Raw genomic sequence first — 21,300 nt, forward strand, 5'->3', positions numbered from 1 at the left:
AACAAAACAGTCCCTGAATATGAAAAAGATGTTGACATGTTCTCCAGGCTCCCATTATATACTTCTGGGTCACATTAGTGATGATGTCACAGGCTGTCGCTGGCCAATAGGATTGCCGTGATTAGATAAGCATTTCAGACACCGGTTCACGCGGACATGTTCCCCATAGCGTTTTGGAGCAGAGCGAGTTCGAAACCTTTCGAAAGGGAACACTTTAAGTTTAATACCACCAGTAAAAGAAAAAAGAAAAGAGAACAACACAGACAGAGAAGTTAGTGATGTCAGAAGAGAATTGCACCCATCATTAGGCTGCTTATCCATAGATCATCAACTCCTGATGATGGCAATCTCATTCTTCTGAAAAGAAACGAGCTATAAAAGAGATTCAGTTTAAACCTTTTCATTTCTTCTAACTAAGATAGATGAAGCACATCTGAATGAAAAGGTTCATATTTTTTTCAGACTACTACATATGTGTATGTCAGCAAACTATTTAAAAGTCTGGGTAAATAGACCTCTTTGTTCAGTCACACTATATATCAGGGTGTCTTTAACATACTTGCATCCAAAAATATTAGGTAAAATGTACTTGTTCATGTTGTATTGCAAAACACTGTTGCTGCTATTGAGGTGGAATACAGGTTTGTTATTTATTATGTTACTTATATATTTAGGGATATGTTACATAATGGTTAGGTTTAAGGGTAACGTGGTTAATGTGTAAGGAAAGGATCAACAGTGTAATTATTGATGTAATTACATATATTTAATTACAGCTGTAATTACATGCAGGTAATTTTTTTGCTTAAACTTTATTTTTATTTATTTTTAGTCTGTCTTTTGTGCCCTGTGTATTTATTGTGTAACTTATTGTTGTCTTGCACTTTTTTCACCTTATCTTGGCCAGGTCGCCGTTGTAAATGAGAATTTGTTCTCAATCGGCCTACCTGGTAAAATAAAGGTTAAATAAAAATAAAAATAAAATTAAGGTGTTTGTTATAGTGTACATTTAAGTTAAAATATCAATTAACTACATTTACTTACTATAGGGTTAAGATTGGGGTTGGATTTAGGGTTAGTTGCATGTATTTATGCATCATTATAACAACATGTAATGTGTAACAAGGACACTGTAAAATAGTGTGTCCATTTTTTAAATACAAGTAGAATATAAAAACATGTATTTACACAATAAGTGCATTGTATCTAGTAAATGATACTACATAAATTAATGTGGGACCCAGAACAGATGGCGACTCTGCAATGTATGCCGATGTACTCCCATACATAACTTAGCAGTCCAGTGTAAACCCCAGTGTAAACACCCTTTCACTTCACACTTACTGCCCCCTCATCTGTGATTTAAAACACACTGTGAGTTTGTGCATTGGCCATGTTTGTGTGCACTGAGAGAGGACAGATGCCATGTTATGTATTATTTAGACAGGGCGTTGTGGTCACCTTCACTTTCCTCTCTTTATTTAATGGACTGCACTGATTACAAAATGTCCACTCCCAATTTCTTTTCTTTTCTGTTCTTCCATCACATTAATTTGTGGTATTCAGCAGGAATGCACGTTTACTTCAAATTTTTAATTGTTCAGTGTTGCCCTTTAGTTCCCCCTAATATTCCTATTTTTGATCATTTGAGAATAAGTGTGGTTTGACCAAATAAAAATTCAAAAAATATTCCAAGCACTATTTAAATAATAAGTATTTAATTATATTATAGTAGTTTTTTGTTGTTGTTGTTTTTTAAAAAATGAGCCTTTTGTTTTTATTGGCCTTTCACATAATAGGATAGTCAGTAAAGGTCTTGGGTGTTCATGGCGTTAACCTCATTTACTTTCCTTTCTTTTACATCATCCGATTACATAGCTGTTTTATAACATTATGCCTGTGAAATGATCAGGGCTTATTATATTTGGACTGAGTGCAACAATAATTAAAATGAGCTTTAATGTTGTTGCAGAACTGCAACTACATATTGTGTGCCAGATTTTGTGCGCAACAATTATTTATAGAGCAGATTGCAGCTGGATGATTTTATTAGTGACAAAAATAACTGGGCTTGAAAGACAATAAAAAAAATTGTTGGTGCTTCACTAAAAATCTTTCACTAGCTTGAATCATTGAAATGGGTAAAAGAAAAGAGATTGATGAGGGGAAACAAATCTAACTTGAATAACATACCTGAGGAACTGTAAAATAATGAAAGAAGCTGCTGTTTATATGCACGTGTGATGTTTGACGGTTAAAGGTGCCTTGTGTAATGTCCGCCTATTGGCATAGTCTCTATGCTCCGCCCCTACCTTCACAACGACCCTAGAGCCATAGCCGAAGCCAAGCCAACTCTTAATAGAGGACATTTTGACTGCAGAGGAATTCTCTGTAGTTCTCTTCACCTTTACCAGTGAATATGTTCATATTCGTTTTGTTCATATTATATTTTTATTGTTAGTTTGAATTACATTAATTTGACAGACAGCATTCGCTGATGGTGACCAAGTCAGCACCATTCATAGCTGTCAACTCTCACGAATTCACTGTGAGAAACGCACAATTGACACTTTTCACACGCTCTCACTAGTGATGTATGTCTCGAGACCGGTCTCGGCGGGTTTGACATGATCTTGACGATTTTTGGTCTTAGTCTTGTCTTGGTCTCAGACCTCTCGGTCTTGTCTAGGTCTCACTGTCTCAGACCGACATAGTGGTCGGGGGATTCGGCAATACAATACTACAATCTCCACGACGATATCCGCAACAGATTGAAGCATGTGTCCGAGTGAAGACAGTGCGGTGTGTGCGAGCCACGCATGAAAACACCGTATCCGTGCCACTGATCTCAGCACTTTGATCACTTCATTTAAGTGATTACACTTTTTTTTTTTTTTTGCCTGTTACCATAGTCACTGTGTCAGATTACGTGATTTTGGCTCCTAAAATCTTGTCGTGTCGTGAACAAGACACTTGTCAGACTACACGTTACTTCCTGACCAGTCATCGCATGATGTCATCGAGAAGGCGAAACTCGTAGCGAGTGAGTTCCTGGATTGCTCGCATTGCCTTTTCAGCGTGAGAAAAACGCGGTGTGGCGTGTGAGTGTGTGAACTGGTTGAATTGCGTGTGTCTCACTGCCATTGCGTGAGACTTGAGAACCCTGCTTGAAGAGGACAGTATGGGCTGTCAATCCTCCAAAGAGAACTTGAGGTAAAATATTGTTTTCTATATATTTTTACTTCTAGTTTTAACGTTAGCGCCATTGTCTCTCTTCCGTTTTGTCTTTTTTAAAAGTTGTATACGGAAAAGCTTGTGCTCCTATTGGTCAACCTCATACATGTGACGGAACCGTCGTGGACGACCGTTAAAAAAATTAAACATGGCAGTCTTTTTGTCGTGATGTCGTGAAGCATCGCAGACGCGACGTAGGTTGTCGCCCACTATGACACACTATACGATATGATACGATCGAATCTTGTGTCCCGACGCCCGTTGTCGTTTACGAATCCCCACGACACCCTACTTCAAATGGATCGTGCCAAAATCGGGCTAAAATCGTGTAATCTGAACCAGGCATAACTCAGAGCCTTGAGATGCTAATCCAATCAGCCTGATTAGATCAACAACCTTTGAGATGTGACAAGAGGCTAATGTCTGAAACCGTGATTGCCCTTAAAATGAAAAACTGTGTGTGCACTTTCTCAGTTAAAAACAATGTTGTACTGGAACGTAAATGAAACATTTAAATAAAATTTGTAATCCTACATCTTTTGTAAAAAAAACTCTCACAAAATACAGACACTAATTTAGACACTTAAAAGTTGTCTTCTAACGTGTGATTGTCACAGGCACATAACTCTGTGATCTGTGTTTGCTTTTCTGTAATTTCATGCTGACACAGAAAACAAACGTCCAATTAGTGTCTGTGAAGTTCTTAATAATAGTCTTTTCTGGTTGGAATTCTGGTTTGATTTTATCTTGAGAGGTGTAATTCATTTGTTGAATGAAAAACTGTGGATGCATAGATAATACACCAATAGAACAAACAACAACATAATTGCTATTTCCTTTATCTACAGCCAGCATTTACCAGTCAAATTTCCGAACCATGAAGAATTATAGGTGTCTGCGTTGTGTGTGTTTTTTTCTTTTCTTTTGTGACAGTTGGCTCAGCAGTGAGTCTAGTTGTTTTCTGGAAGTCTTCATATGCAGGTGAAGGGGTCGGTGGTCTCGGGATAGTCATCAAGTGGTACCTGCACAGAGGTAGAAAGAAAACAAAAACAGAGAGCATTATTTCTTCAAACACTAGGGTTGTAGCAGTATTTGTTTAAACACTAGGGTCATATCCTTTTCCGAGTCTGCTATTGTTGTTCCTTTATCCCTATTTCTCAATTCTTGCGACATCTAAATAGAACCAGTGAGGTAAGGATGGACTAGGTGAGGTAAGGATGAACATTCGGTTTTTCCCTGGGCTCCTCATTGCTCTGTGTCTCATACTATCCCTGTAGGTGGGGGAACAACTTTACAGTGTGACACACCGTCCTGGTTTCTCTTCCTTCTGACAAAATACTGCAACATTCTAGCCACTTCCTTGACTACCTGTCCTGTGAAGTGTGTACCTTGATCTGCGTAACCCAATTGCGAGTCATTTCTCATTCATTCTCTAACACAAATTCAGTCATTGTAGACATCATACATGAGAATGGGTGAGGGTAGTTAATCAATTTCCCCAATGGGAGGAGGTTTTATTGCGGTCACTATAGACCCTTTTACAGTTGGTAAACATGGCGACGTTTTTTTGTGGGCGGAGCTTAGGTGGAGGCAGAAAGATCCATCTGGCCGCTTCACTAACGCTAGTTAGCAAGGATTGTTAGCTTGTTTTTTAACAATGACTGGAGAAAATCCGATATTATCTTAATGAGTAAGGTCACTCAGTGTCCAGGACCGCGATTGTTATTTTCAAAAGTTATTTTTAACCGACGGAGCCAGATTGGCCGACCTGTAGCCGCCTACACGCTCACTCAATGCATGGATGATCTGACAGGATTAACGTTCGTTACCTCGGTTGAGTGGCCTGACTTCTACACCTAGCTTATAGAGAAACCGATCGTAAAGAGAAACTGAGGGCATATAAATCTTTAGATGCCTATATGGTCCTGTACAAGACTTGTGTGTACGATCCGCAGTTCTGCCGAGCCAGCACCGAGACCACGACAATGTAAAGAGTGACATTACAGTGCGATTTTAATGATGTGAATATTTTCTAGAAATAAAAGTTCCAGATACAGCATATTCATTTTTCATCAATTCTTGCACCAAACAACACAACAAGATGACATTTAATAATAATAACAATTATTAAAGCTCCTTATTATGCAGCTGAAACTGTGCTGATTTGCATTGGCCGCCTGCAGTTTTCACTTTGTTTTGCCTCCAGCTAGCGCCGTGACGTAACTGTGACGTCGGCGCAAAAGGGGTCTATATGAGGGCATTTTAAGTTTACAGCCTGACCTAAACTCATTACTAATGAAGGGCCTGTGCTGTGGACAACATTTAAAGTTATATTTACTGAGTCTACTTAACCAGTGTCCCCCAAAAGAAAGCTGAGCCAGTCACTTTCCTTTTGTCTTTTATCGTCACTTGAGTGGTTTTCCAAACCTGCCTTCTCAGAAATCTGGTTGCGGCCATTGAAAGCTTATTTTTTTTCTGCCCAAGTCAGGTAGCTTAACCACCGTTTCTTTAACCTTGAACTTGTGAACTATGCTTCCAATGGTGTTTCTAGGATTATTTAGTCCCTTCGCCATCTTTTTGTATTCCGTTCCTTGTTTGTAAAGGGCAATGATGTTACCTTTTTCAGATTGTGGGTCTTGCCTTGGAGGTGCACAAGAGTCTAGAGGGCGAGATGGGAGCATCAAGGAGGAAAGATTTATCCTTCTCCCTGATCCCCAACATGTATAGCCACAGGTGTCTCTCCATAACCACCATCGCTGCCATCAAACAACTACTTGCCTCAGCCATCTGCTTGGTGGCCCAGAGAGCCAGATCTGTGGCCTCAAGCGACCTGTTTCTTCTGTAACCAAGTCAGACTTAAAATGGCTGTGGCACAGGCCATCACACCCAAAAATTCCCTGTATGCAGGGCTGGCAGATGGAGTAGACTCTGTCATAACACGATCTCTACTCTGGTTCCTCAGAGAACAATGTTGTCTAGATCTTCAGATCTAGGAGCTGCCAGCAGCATGCTTTCTGTTAGAAGAATTTGTAGAGGGGGCTAACAAATCGCTTAAATTGGCTTGAGGAGACTGGGAAATGGACACGTCTTTCCCAAACTCCTCCACAGGGCCCGGTCTTTGGAGTGCAGAATTGTGTCCCTCTCCCAAGCGTACTTGCAGTAAACTTTTCACAGTGAGTACATCCAACTCCTTCAAGAGCTGCATGTGCATGCTACACTTTGAGGCAAATGACTCAGAGCTCATGCAAGTCCTCAGATATAAAATAACGCCTACTGTTGTTTACTTCTCACACTTGCAAACAAACGGCCCCTGAAGACAAACAAGCTTTTGACGTGTAACTCGGGCTCCTTTTAAACTCTTGGGCAATCCACTTGTGTCAGACTGCCTTCTACCAATAATTATTGCCATTAGTTTACACGCACTGTCGGTGACCAAGGCGTTACCCATAGCGTCAACACCAGGACACATCATCAAAGTTCCACTTTGAAAAGGGAACTGTTTGGCTTGACTCAAGGGGCATGAAGTTTGTTGAAGGAAGGAAATGTATCAACTGTTTACTTCTTAGTACATTAATCCATACGTCTTCAACCCTATTCCTAGAGACGCAAAGTCCTTGAATTTAGCTTCAACCCTAAACAAAGCTTGAAAATCACAAGCTGAAACAGGATGAATATAAAATTCGCAAGGAAGTGGACCTCCAGGAGTAACATGTCCATTACTATGCTGGTCTGGGTTGGTCCCATGTGCTCTGAAAACAGTTTATTTCCACCATATTAATAGTACCACTATAAAAATAACGTCATAGTCTCTACAACAATTTGGTTTTAATTTACCCCATTTGTTATAGATAATTAGATTGGCAACTAAATGTGTCTGTATGAGATAGAGAAAGGGGAGCTGGGTTTTGTGTCAGTGACTGACAGCAGTAATTGCTCCATGGCCTGGCTTCATAAATCTGCATTATGCAAATTTCTTTTGTTGAGGTTTGACAGGTATCACATATTCCTAAAACTGTGTTATTGCAACTTACATTCTGTTCAATGAAATTATGTAAAGAGCTACATCATCCAAATTCTGACAGTTCATGCATACCTTAAAATATCGCTCATGGCAACTTGTATCACTTAGCAACAATTACAATGATCCTCTTGGCAAAAGACATCGGCTAAAACATGGCATTTTAAGATGAATATATTTAGATAACACACAAAAGAGATTCTGACTTTGCTGACTGACTCTGAGAAAGAGTCAAATGAGGATAAACCTTTAAAGACAAGGCAGGATGCATAGATGATGTAGGGTGCATTAAACTGGAGAAATATGTGGCAATTAAGTGCTGGACAGAAGCTAATGCAAATGTGTGAGCATCCATTTATTCCATTATTTGTTTGATAATAGATTGGATTACTTAAAGTCATTTGGATTACTTATTGTTTAGTATGTGACAGAATGTGACAGTGTTATATCACAGGAAAACAATGCATTGTTTTAGCAGGAAGATTGATGGAGAATGCTTCTGTGCATATAGAAAGGTGTCATCTTCACCTTATCACGGTCAGGCAAGAGGATATGGTTAAAGTGATTCTTTTTCCCCCCTCAGCTTAACAATCAACCACCTGTTGTCCACTTCAACACTAAAAAGGTTTTATGACATCAGCTACTAACTCATTGACAAAAGAGCATTCATTCTTTAGTGTCAGCATGAAACGGAAGTCTCGATAGTCTTTTCTTCCCTACAGTATATCCGAGTGAAACAGCTTCCAAACAAGACAAAATGTAGGGCAGAACTTGATTTTTTACATTGGAAGTTGATTAGATCATTGTGGTTTGCTATTGATGTGATCACATGTCAGTGACAGGTTGTCCCGTCCTCACAACAAATCAGAGAACAGAAGAGCAGAAAGGGTTATTTTGATTAAAGATTATGAGGGCACATGAATAAAAAAATAATGATGTGCACGAATAAATCATTTATAATAAATAATACATTCCTATATAAAATACCACAAAAATTGCAACTATTAAAATCTATTTCATTAAAATAAAAATTGTGACTGTTGTGAGGGATTGTTCACCCAAAACATGCATAAAGAGATCTCAAAATGAATCCATATGAATTGAGCGTATAGTCCAACATTTTCCTAAGAGACACGATCACTTTATATGATGAAGACTGAATTTAGACTTTTATTTACATGTAAATAAGGTTTGTTCTCGCACGTCAAGCAGTTTCGGTTGAGCTTCCTGTTATGTTCGATTATCAGTGTGTGTGTATATGTATGTATGCATTTATGTGTGTGTATATATATAGGCCTATAATCAATAAACGGCTCAATTTCATCATATAAAACATATTTGTAATTAACATAAATACAACATTTGATTTAAATTTATTTATAATTGATTAAATTAATTATGTACAATGTACTGTGAACTAAAATGATCAAACAATGAACAGTTTTATTATTAACTACTTTAAGATTTCTATTAACTAACATTAACAAAGAATAATAAATACTGTAACAAATGAATTGCTCATTGTTAGTTGATGTTAGTTAATACATTTAACTAATGTTAACAAATGAAACCTTATTATAAATTGTTACCAGTTACTCTAAGAATCAGAATGATCCTTACAAGGAATTTGTCTTGGTGACAGAGCACAGACAGAATAACAGTTACAAAATAGACAGTTGTATACAAATGAAAGAGAATGTGAATAAGAGTAATGTGATGCTAAGTAAACATAAGTATAAATAGTTTTGTGGATTGCACTTTTTTTGCCCTGTGGGGGCATTTAACTGTTAATGAGGAAGATGGCCTTCTTGTGACTGCTGTTCTGGTGCTCAGTGCTCTGTAGGACCGACCAGACAGCAAGAGTTCAATGATTTTGCCATTTCTTTGTCACTCAGGATGAGTACTCCCAATGATTGTCCCATTTTTTACAGGCATGTATTGCAAATGTTAAGCAAAAGCATCATTGTGAGCATGGCAAGTGATTTGTTTGGCAAAGTGACAATTTGTAGGCTAATTGCTGCCAAAATAATTATTCTGTGTCATAATGTGAGGTATTGTTTTTTTGTTTGTTTTTTTAAATTCATCTACTCATGGCTGTTAATCAGACAGCCTCCATTTAGTATCGCAGGTTGCAATCTGACAAACCACCATAAAAAAAGGAAAGCTTTCTGAGAAATGGAAAGGATTAGAGACAATATTGCTGAAAGGTCATCCTTGATGTCCGACAGCAAAGAGCAGAGACATGTTTTAATCTCACAGTATGAAACTTTTTTTCGTCTGACTTTGAAAAGAAGACTTTTAAGACCAGTTTTAAGACTGAAAGGAATGCCATGAGCATAATATCCCAAGTGGGCATGTATCTTGCATCTTGTTTTATGTTACATAATGGCATTTGTGTTTTAACTCAGTCAAATATTTAAAGAGTAAATGTGCAGAAGTAAAAGACTGAAAGAAACTTTTTGAGTGTCAAAAAAGCAAAATGAACAATGAACAAAATGAACTATGAACAATTATTTTCGTTAATTGAAATAATTCTGAAATAAGATAAAAATGTTCATATGAGATGGAAAACGTTTTAAGTTTAAGTACTAAAATTGCTAAAACTGTAATAGATATAAATTAAAGCTAAACAGAAACAATTCAAATGGAAAATTCATAATTTAAATATTTTGTATTTATTAAAGCTGCAGCCCCTTTTTTGGGTAAATTTTTTTTTTCAAATACAGGTCCTTCTCAAAAAAATAAACACATTGTGATAAAGTTAATTATTTTCCATAATGTAATGATAAAAATTAAACTTTCATATATTTTAGATTCATTGCACACCAGCTGAAATATTTCAGGTCTTTTATTGTTTTAATACTGATGATTTTGGCATACAGCTCAGCATGAAAACCCAAAATCTAAAAAAATTAGCATATCATGAAAAGGTTCTCTAAACGAGCTATTAACCTAATCATCTGAATCAACTAATGAACCCTAAACACCTGCAAAAGATTCCTGAGGCTTTTAAAAACTCCCAGCCTGTTTCATTACTCAAAACCGCAATCATGGGTACGACTGCCGACCTGACTGCTGCCCAGAAGGTCATCATTGACACCCTCAAGCAAGAGGGTAAGACACAGAAATAAATTTCTGAACAAATAGGCTGTTCCCAGAGTGCTGTATCAAGGCACCTCAGTGGGAAGTCTGTGGGAAGGAAAAAGTGTGGCAAAAAAAACGCTGCACAACGAGAAGAGGTGACCGGACCCTGAGGAAGATTGTGGAGAAGGACCGATTCCAGACCCTGGGGGACCTGCGGAAGCAGTGGAGTGAGTCTGGAGTAGAAATATCCAGAGCCCACCGTGCACAGGCGTGTGCAGGAAATGGGCTACAGGTGCCGCATTCCCCAGGTCAAGCCACTTTTGAACCAGAAACAGCGGCAGAAGTATTGAGTGCATAACTGAACATAATTATTTGAAGGTTGACTTTTTTTTTTTTTGAAAACACTAAAAACACTTCATTAAAAACACTTCTTTTATTGGTCGAATGAAATATGCTCATTTTTTGAGATAGGAATTTTGGGTTTTCATGAGTTGTATGACAAAATCATCAGTATTAAAACAATAAAAGACCTGAAATATTTCAGTTGGTGTGCAATGAATCTAAAATATATGAAAGTTTAATTTTTATCATTACATTATGGAAAATAATGAACTTTATCACAATATGCTAATTTTTTTAGAAGAACCTGTACATTTTTGAAAAAAATAAAATAAAATAAATACATAACCAGCCAGTGCTTGCCTTAGCTCGATTAAAAATGGTAAGCTTGTAAAAATGCGGGGTGCTTTTTGACTTTCTCAGTTTGTGTAAATCTACTTAGGGTTCAGAGATTTATTTTTTTCCCACATGTCTAGTACAATTATGTGGTTTTGTTTTATTAATACAGTGTATACTTTTTTCTTTATTTACCTGAAAGAATGAAAGTAAAATGTGACATCATGCCCCATAGACATTGTAACATGTGAGGGGCACGTTGTAACATCACCATATGACAGCTTAAAATGCTATCTGATCTAATAATATATATATATATATATATATATATATATATATATATATATATATATATATATATACAAGTCAAACCAAAATATTTTCTTAATAAAATTCAATTATTAACTTTTTAACAACATTATTAACAACGCTTTTGTATGGCATGTGAAAAACAGCCAAACAGGAATACCTTCATAATCAAAGCAAAGGTCAGTTTGCTAATGTTTGCAGCAAATGACATCTGTTCCATCATTTGATGAAGCCTTCATCTGAATATGTACACCCTGCCGGCAAATTACAGCTTGAATAATAAAAAATAAAAACTTATGCCAACTGTATCATATAAGGCTAGCAGGATGTCAAACATTGTGCCTACCTGCTTATTCACTTCACTTAGCATCAGACAACAGACAAGAGCAGCTGGGCCAGCGAAATGTGTATGCTAGAATCCTGTTAGCAATATGTTAGGCTGTAATGTAATATATTAATAAGTGTACGATAATATGTATGCAAAGTAACTGTAAGTAATAAGTAGACGCAGTGGCAGTGCAACAGTAACGTGTCATTCATTCTCCATGTATTCATCTTCTCATATCATATCAAATCACACACAGATGACAAAACACCAACTTTTCTATATTAAAACTGCCGATGTCCTGGCAAGATCCTTGATTAGTTTACTGGGTTTTGTTGCTAGAGAACGACGTTCTTGCCCGCCAGCCAGTACATGTGCAAAGTATAAATTGCAGATATCGAACAGAGATGGCAAAGAGGAAAAACCGCAGACTGCAGCTTTAATATTTAGAATTAGCTTTTATTTTTATATTTTCAGTTTTCATTTAAAGTTTTAGTAATTTTATGTGCTTTTGTCATTTTTATTTGTCATTTTTATTAGTTTTTATTACCATCATTTTTATTACCATCAAAATAAAGTGTTACTGAAAATGTAAGCACTATGTGCCATTACATATAGCCACTTCTATTTATATAGATATACATACATACATATACACACACACACACACACACACATCAACATGTCAACTAACTGTCATTATAGTTTTAAAGAAAAATTAAGCCAGAAAGCTCTCAGATTTCATAAAAAAAAAGTGTGTTCTGAAGATCAAGAATGGTTTTATGGCTTTGGAACGACATGAGGAATTAATTAATTATACTAACCCTGTATTAACCTTACCCTACCACTAACAGTCTACTCCAACTAATACTTAGAGGTAGTTGACATGTATAGGTGCAGCATTAGGCTACTTAAAGTCAACAGAATGTCTAAAGGGGACCATCAAAATAGAGTAAAATTTACATTTTAGCATTTCAACACACACACTTTTTGTGTTTTCACCCCCACATCCCTGTCCACTCCCATACACACATGTACAGACTCTATCCAAATACTAATTAATTTGACTTATGTGCCAAATAAAAGATCAGCGCATGTGTATAATTACTGTCATATTTAGAATCATATTGTTTGCCTATTACATTCTAATAAGCCCTAAGTGTCACATAGGTTTTATGACATTATTTTATGAAGGTATTATAAATTTTACCTGAGTTTCATTTCTTAATCATACTACTAATAGTGCTTTGGTATGTATGATTAATTTTGAATAATACAACTGCTGGACTGTCTCCTAGTAACCACAATGTTAATAGAATTGGACATTTTAATCTAAGGAGTATTATTCCTCTGGTAGGAGAAGGAGAAAAGCAAAAGTACAAGGACACATATATTATTCTACAGAGAGCGCGTTGAAATTATTTTAAGTTGCAAAATGACCCATCGCATAGTATGAAGGCAATACCTGGCATTTGATTCTTTAACCTATGTGCCATTTTATTCAGATTACAGGGTGGCTAACATTTCCAGAACAATTACAGTCATGCAGTTGAAAAAATATTTTGATTAAAGTTTAATCTGTTTTTTTTTTTTTTTTGCTCACACTCTTCTCTGCAGTGCTGATGAGAGGTTTGATGCTACCTTCCATACGAATGTCCTGGTTAATGCATCAGGTGCCTGTCAGTACATACCACCAGGTATGAATTATCCTTACCACTTTTAATTATCCAACCACACAAATACATGTCTAAGTCTGACACATTTAAGGATGCACAGTGAATTGAACATTTTGATCATTGGCTGATATTGGATTTTTTTTTTTTTAATTTGTTATTTTTATCGGTATTGGTTAATATTGGACATTTAATTGTGTGCTCATTTTCTGTTTCTACATTTACATTGCCTCTGCAATCAATTTTATTTAAAATATAAAGTTAATTTAATTTTAAAATGTCTTAGGTTATGCGTGTAACCATGGTTCCCTGAGAACTCACAGTAGCCCCTTTTCCACCAAAGCATTTTGAGAACCGGTTCGGAGCCGGTGCCTGCACGCGAACCAGTTCTTTGTGTTTCGACAGCCAAAGAACCGTTTCTCGGCCAGGAGAACTGGTTCCAAAGCGGCACCACCTCTTTGCTGGACTAGAACCGTTCTTTTACCACGTCATGCTTACGTCGGGGGCTGGTGTGGGTTTAGATGTGTTCTAAACATCTTTTCTGACCATCGCAAAGCCAGGAGAAACATTTGCAGAAACACGATGGAGTCCGCCTTTGTAATTGTTGTTATGCTTGAAGTTGGCGCAAGCGTTTTTATTTATTTATTTTTTGAAACATAAGCAAAGAAGAAAACAGTCACGATACAGAACAAATAAATGGAAAGAATAAAAAGACACAAGACAGGGGTACATAACTTATCAGAAAAGATTACATATCAAACGAAAAGATTAAGAGACTTACATATTTCAATTGTTTTTAAAGTTTTCTTGGTACACGAGTTAGAGATAATCCCAAAGCAATGTACTTGCAAGCGTTTCTAGCGACGTACACAGTGACGTAACGACGTCGTTCCCTGGGAGCTCTAGTCAGTGGAAAAATAAACAGGTTCTGAAAGGGTTCGCAAGTTGAACCAACTTTGAACCAGCACCAGTTCCGAACCAGTTTTTTTTTGGGTGGAAAAGGGGTAAGTGTATCCTCTAAGGACACTAGGGGAATGCCTCATGACAGGTGTCTGAAGCCTGTATATAAACGCGACAATTGCATTGGTCTACGACAGCCTATTGCATCATTATCAGTGCGGCCGTGAGTGTAAAAAGGCACCTGAGGAACACATCCACTCCTTTGCCTGAAGGAGAATTAGCAGACATCCCAGAAGCACGGCAACAAGACGCAGTAACTCATTCCCCTTTTCAAGGAACCCTTTCGAATGGGAACACCCACTGCATCTTCTAGAGGAAAATTACCCACTCTGCCATGCTGAATGCAAGCCTTGTGACATAAGCACTCAACATTGATTACCAACCTGAGGGATTCAAAAAATTCCCCAGAGGATGTACTAGTTAGCTGCCAGTGACACTACCCACTACGGCTACTGCACAAAATACATACCCTAAATGAGGAGGATAAGGTTCCTTGTTCTCTCCCTTGCAGGGCCAAATAGTTTTTGCTCAAGGGTAAAGATTAAAGGCTTGGGATCTTGGGAGATTGCTTAAAGGGAATATGGTCAGGGGCAAAAATACATTATCAGAATGAACGTCTTTTGTACGCTGTTCACGCCTTCACCTCCTTGAATTGAACCGACCACGGCAGCAGTTTATTTTGTCGCCCGGAGAGTGAGATCTGTGGTTGTGGTGCAACTCAGCTACCACTTTAAGGGGCTTGGAGGGCAGGGCCGAAGCCTTCAGTGTCGATGCCTTCTCTGCCAAAGAGATACCCTCACAAACTTTTCTTCAATGGCGGCATCAACAAAAATCTGTCCTCACACATTCCTTTGATGTTAGAGCATAGTTGGCATGCTGTTTTCAATTGATGCAAGCTGCATAGATGTTTTTCCAAGCTTTCTCAATATCCATTTGGAAGAACTCACGTGAGCTGGATGGTTATGTCCAAATGAACATGATCTAACATTCCAGAAGCGATGTTCTCTTTCTTACAATACCACTGCAAATCTTAAAGAGGCAAGTTCCACAATCTCCAGCCGTTCTTCATATGCAGGGCAGGCTTGCTGAGAAGACTCCGATCTTTCCACTTCTTCACCTTCCTCAGCCACATACTCGTCCTGGCTCAAATCCAGCAGAGCCCTGCCTGCTGCATCAGAGGACATAATGACAATACATTCTCTTTTTTTGCTCTCGTCAGCCGCTGAGGACTGTGAGTGAATCCTCAAACTCCACAAAGCTCCATCTGAGACCCCCACGATCTCAGTCTGCTCATCGCCTCAGCGACGCCAAACAAACCACGCATAGGTCATGCGTATCATTTGGTGTCAAAAACTGAGGACATGGACAATTCCTGAGGCTTATATCTAGGTCGCTTAGTACCTCACAACAAACGGTCCCTAACGACAAAGTGTACCTCAGGCACCCTTTTATACTCACCTGAGAAGACAAAGTCCCGCATAATGAGCCTTTCATTCGGGTGTCACACAAGAAAGAATGCTCGGAATATATATATATATATATATATATATATATTCCGCGCATTCTTTCTTGTGTATATATATACACACACACACACACACAAATATATGTATATACTGTATATGTATATATATATATATATATATATATATACATACAGATATATATACAGTATATATAATCAAAAAATAAATGAAAGCCAAAAGCATTTTTTGTCATACCTGGAAACAAATCCTGTTCAAATAGGTTATATGGGCCATTCTATAGAATTGGTTCAAAGTTAGAGTTGGAAACATCTTGAAAAGAAAATTGAGCTAGATCCGCTCCTTGAAATGATACCAGCTCTTCTGAGGTAACTTTTCCAGGATTATTACGATAGTATTATTCCTCACAGCGCAGCAAGACGTGGTAAAGTACAAGATTCGTATTAAACTGGATGTTTTATCCAGCTGATGTGGGCATTTTCATGGCTTGCCTCAACATTTGACACTATAATTAGCTGAAAGGAAAAAGACCTAACAACTCTTTTTTTCATATAAATTTGATTAATTAAATATAAATTCAATTAATGAATAAATTATTTAAAAGAAGAGGATTTCAGCTTCATAACGAAAAATCTTTCGTGCCTGTGTGATAAGTATTTACTTAGTTACAGTTCATTTTCAGACATGTTTCAGAATGAATTTCACTGACAGAGAGAAGGCAAAATTTGCATCTTTTATTTTTCTTTATTTGACAAAAAGCAGAGTATCCACACACTTATATGCACAGCACTTATATGTAAGATTAAAACCAACAGAGTAAGAAGAGTCTCTTTTGCACTGATAAGGTTAAAAGTGAGCTCGATGCGATAGCCGACCCCAGAGGGTTAATGACATCATAGGCTGTCTCCGGACAATGCAATTGTCACATTTATACATGTGCTTCAGACACCAGTCATGCCGGAGGCATTTCCCATAGTGCCTGCTAGAGGATACATTGTAATTTCCCGTTAGAAAAGGAACAAGTGTTATTTTAGTATCAATGATACAGTTTAATTTATACTTTGAGTTAGTTAGTTTGTTAGTTAGTTTGTCTACAGTTCGTTTTGTAGGTTTAACAATTGTGATATATAGTCTAATATTTAAGATAATTTCAACATTCATTTACAATCCAGCATGTCTTTCTTTATTGCCATCACTGATTTTAATTATGTATTTTTTTAATATGCTGCAGTATGGATGTTTGTGTGTAACCACGCAGGTATTCTGAAGAGTACATGTTACATAGATGTCCGCTGGTTCCCATTCGATATACAGAAATGTGACCTCAAGTTTGGCTCCTGGACTCATAACGGATGGTTACTGGACCTACAGATGCAGTCAGTGGACATCTCTGCATACATCCCCAATGGAGAGTGGGATTTAGTGGGTAAGAGTCCCAGGAAATTTGTAAGTTGTAAAAACTTGTAACATTTTCATATTTCAATATTTCAACAGTTAGTTTCAGTCCTTGAATTGGATTGGAAGGGTGGTGTTCCAAGTCATATGACAGTTATATACTTAGAAAACATTCAAACTACTTCAACTTAAAAGCATTTCAACTTAAAACCAGAAGAACCGGAGGTGCCGACTGCCGAGCCCTGTGAGGCGCTTGTCTGGTCTTAACGAGGGTAACACGGCTTTTATCAATGTCTGTGATTGCTGGCTGGTCTATTTATGAAGGCTTGTTAACAAATATCCTACAAACACAGAAAATGGAGAAAAAAAAGGAAAAAAATAATTTTGTGCAGCTGCTTAGGGGAACTCCTAAGCCACTAAAAGTCCTCTTCCCTGCTCTTAGCAGATCTCGCCTTAGGAGCCCTTTTAAGCGCCAGGAATCTTGAGGAATAGCTTTAATATTAACTGGGATTTTCGTGTCATTTTTAGGGGAAATTCTAAGAAAACGTCATGAATCTGAGAATTTTCTTAGAATTTGGCCGCTAGGAGCCACTTTTTGCACAAAAATTCTTTAGAGATACGGCCCAGGTTGCTGCTGGACGAGGTGTTAATGAGACCAGCAGGGGGCGCTGCTCACCATGTGGTCTGTGTGGGTCCTAATGCCCCAGTATAGTGACGGGGACACTTTACTGTCAAAGAGCACCGTCCTTCGGATGAGATGTTAAACCGAGGTCCTGACTCTCTGTGGTCATTAAAAATCCAATGGCATTTCTCTTAAAGAGTAGGGGTGTAACCCCGGTATCCTGGCCACATTCCACCCATTGGCCCTTCTCAATCATGGCTTCCTAGTGCTTACAGTGGTTAACGTCGCATCATCCAAGTGGATGCTGAACACTGGTGGTGGATTGAGGAGAGACACCCTGATATGATTGTAAAGCGCTTTAGGTGTAGAGTAGTACATTAAAGCGCTATATAAATTGTTCTATTCTATTCTATTCTATTCTATTCTAAAATGGCACTTTTTTCGACGTCCCCCAAAAAGTGATCTGTTGGGTATTTTAAGTTAAAAATTCACATATACACTCTGAGGACATCAGAGACTTATTTTACATCTTGTGAAAAGGGACATAACAGGTGCTCTTTAAGAGCCATCCACAAGTCTAGATACGGCTAAATTCCATATATAACTACATGCCTGAAGTCTGAAGTTTTAAAGACCAAAGTGCACAACAAATAAAGTTATTTTGTCCCCTAAAAGAAAGAATCTACCGACCGCTGCAGCAAAGTTGTGGCGCTGCAGCGAGATGTGAGATGTGAAGTTGTTTGGATGGGAGGGCCAGACCCTTAATTGTCAATGCCTCTTCCATTGGGGGCATCCACGTATCCATGCTCACACATTCCTTTGATGTTAGCATAGTTGCAATGCTGCCCTAGAAAAACCATTGGGAAAACGGCACCATCATTCGTATCACTGTGGTCCTGACTCAAATGGCACACTTCATGGATAATTTGGAGAATGTCTTAACTCTCATTCCCTCATGAGAGCATTTCATTTGTTATTCCTATGGATTAAGACAACACGGACAGAATTTTAACATCCTATCGACCACAACAAAGTAATTTACTTTTATTTGTGGCTTTATATTATAACAGAATAAAATAACATATAATATGTGCAATTCTTGTAATTGTGCATCATAGGATGTTTTAAACTAATAATACAAATATTAATATTGGAAATTAATGTTTGTGTGCATGGCGCGGGTTTTTTTAATCTCATAATCTGGTCGTGTTTGGAAATTTAATCTCTCTGTTTCTGTCTCAGTCTTTCATTTTTACGCTTTCATTGCCAATGTGACCCAGGGTCTGTTCGACAGATGGGGTCCTGATGGTAGTTGGCAGTGTTTGGCACTGATTCTGGCTGGCACCAATGGCCAGTTGGGTGCCAAGGTTGTGCAGTGACATGGTCAGTCTGAATGGGCATCTTTAACACCGCAGGGAGCCAGACATTTGCACACACAAAGTCGCAATCTACTGATCACTCTGTTGCACAAAAGTGCAAACATCTATGATAAATAAGAACCTTTCTACACTGTTGTATACAATAATAGGTTGTTTTTCCTGTTTTTACATTTATCTGACACATTTGCATAACTATCATTATATATGGAAGTTCCCTCCCCCTTCAAACCCACACACAAACCACATCACTCAGGTATGTCTTTTGTAATCAGTTAAATGACTCAAACCATCCATTTGCTTTGATGTGATTGTCTCTGAGTGCCATAACAATTGAAAACAGCGTGAAATCCTGATAAAAAGCTCTTCATCCACCTGTCTAGTTTGATTACAATTTTGATTTCATTTTTAATCAGTTGGAGAGGAGGTCTGTCTGACCCGGACAAATCAAGGCTGCCTCACTTGTTTGCAACATGTCATGTCATTGTTTTCCTTTAGTCTTGCAATTGGTATAAATAAGGTTTATTTCAAGAATTTTTGAGTTTGGGTTGACTTTTAAGGTACTGTATATTATAGTACATGACATTACTGTGTTTCATATCCTTAAAATTCGGGTTAGCCTTGTTTGGCTATTAAGAACCAAATTGTTTGATCTGTATTTTGGAGACCAGTGTAGGATTAAGTGGATTGCATTGCAAAAATTAGGGGAAAGGAAAGCATATATCCGTTTTGTGATCACCAAGTTCAAGGACATGAAACAGAATAAACAATGGCTGATTCTTGTGAATGCTTTAGATTTAGTAACAACAACAACAAAAAGTTGTTTTTTTTTTTTTTTTTTCGGTTATGCACTTTAAAAGGTCATGAACATCCTGTCTGTAATTTTTGTTCTGTAACAAATATGCTCGTCTTAGCTGACAGCCTCTTATTTTTAAAAAAGGCCTTCATCTCATTTATGTTGTAGATGAGTTACTTTGAAATTCTGCCTTAGCTTTTACCTTAAACCACTCTGCTGCCTGGCTGCATTTTTAAATATACGTTTTTTAAAGTCAAATTAAATGTTGATCATCCTCAGGATATCAAACAAAATAACATATGAGCTGTTTTTTGTATGAACTGTTTAAATTTTACTTTAAAATGTGGTTCAAAATTATGATCTTGAAATCATTTGTTAAATGAACGTCTGAATTTAACAGACAAAAATGAATCAAATAAAATAAAATAGCAGTATCAGGGTTGCAAATGTAGAGCAAATTAAGCTATCATTCAGTATTTTATGGACAAATTTCAGTAAAAATACCATACTGTATTATTAGGTATATGTATAATTAGTTTCATACTGTATATGGAACTAATTATGACTTACCATCTCATTATATTAAAAAAGAAATTCTTATAATGACTTTCTCGTAATTGTGAATTAATATGTCATAACATTTTGAAGAAAAAAAAAAGCTTAAAACAGCCACTTTTCATGCTACTGTATGTTAGACAATATCTAATCGTTCTCACAAAAAAACAACAACAAAAAAAAAACATGGGATTTGTGCCTTTACTGCTTCATAAAAGGTAATGAATGTACTGTATTTGTGGAAAATGCCTGCTGTTGTACGACATAAACCTGACTACGTTCCTTTGTGTTTTGTCAGGGGTCCCTGGGAAGCGTAATGAGCTGTATTATGAGTGCTGTAAGGAGCCTTACCCTGACGTGACGTTTACAGTAACAATGCGCAGGCGAACATTGTATTATGGTCTGAATCTGCTCATTCCTTGTGTGCTCATTTCTGGCCTGGCTCTGCTCGTTTTCCTGCTGCCAGCTGATTCTGGAGAAAAGATATCACTGGGTAAGATAAACATGCAATAAAGCTTTCTGTTTTTATCATAATGACCAAATATGCAAAATTATGCACTTTTATGTATGAAGGAATGACATTATTTTATTTTACACTTACTTTTTCCACTTTCCTGTCTGACAGGTATAACTGTCCTCTTGTCATTAACGGTCTTCATGCTCCTGGTGGCTGAGATCATGCCGGCCACCTCTGACTCTGTTCCTCTCATAGGCAAGTTAAGGGCTTCATTCAAATTGGAAATTGAACTGAATCTCATGAAGGACTACTTCTTCGTTGATGTTGTTTTAGACAG

At 37.4% G+C, this 21,300-nt stretch overlaps 1 protein-coding gene and 1 long non-coding RNA gene across 2 annotated transcripts in view; one reads left to right on the plus strand and one right to left on the minus strand.

Moving 5' to 3' along the window:
* Positions 1-21,300, plus strand: part of chrna8 (cholinergic receptor, nicotinic, alpha 8) — a 119,512-nt gene that overhangs the window by 94,310 nt on the left and 3,902 nt on the right. Inside the window, exons 5-8 of the mRNA XM_039693124.2 lie at positions 13,263-13,342; positions 17,021-17,188; positions 20,805-20,999; positions 21,132-21,218. Of these exons, the coding sequence (XP_039549058.2) occupies positions 13,263-13,342; positions 17,021-17,188; positions 20,805-20,999; positions 21,132-21,218 (530 nt within the window). The remainder of the gene's footprint in view (positions 1-13,262; positions 13,343-17,020; positions 17,189-20,804; positions 21,000-21,131; positions 21,219-21,300) is intronic.
* Positions 1,477-21,246, minus strand: LOC148978741 (uncharacterized). The gene is made up of 3 exons (XR_016168891.1): positions 21,108-21,246; positions 20,858-20,978; positions 1,477-4,256 (listed from the first exon to the last, which is right to left on the minus strand). It is a non-coding gene; the product is annotated as an uncharacterized LOC148978741 (long non-coding RNA).

Source organism: Pimephales promelas, chromosome 6, assembly GCF_988280905.1.
Source record: "Pimephales promelas chromosome 6, fPimPro1.hap1.1, whole genome shotgun sequence".
NCBI lineage: Eukaryota > Metazoa > Chordata > Actinopteri > Cypriniformes > Leuciscidae > Pimephales > Pimephales promelas.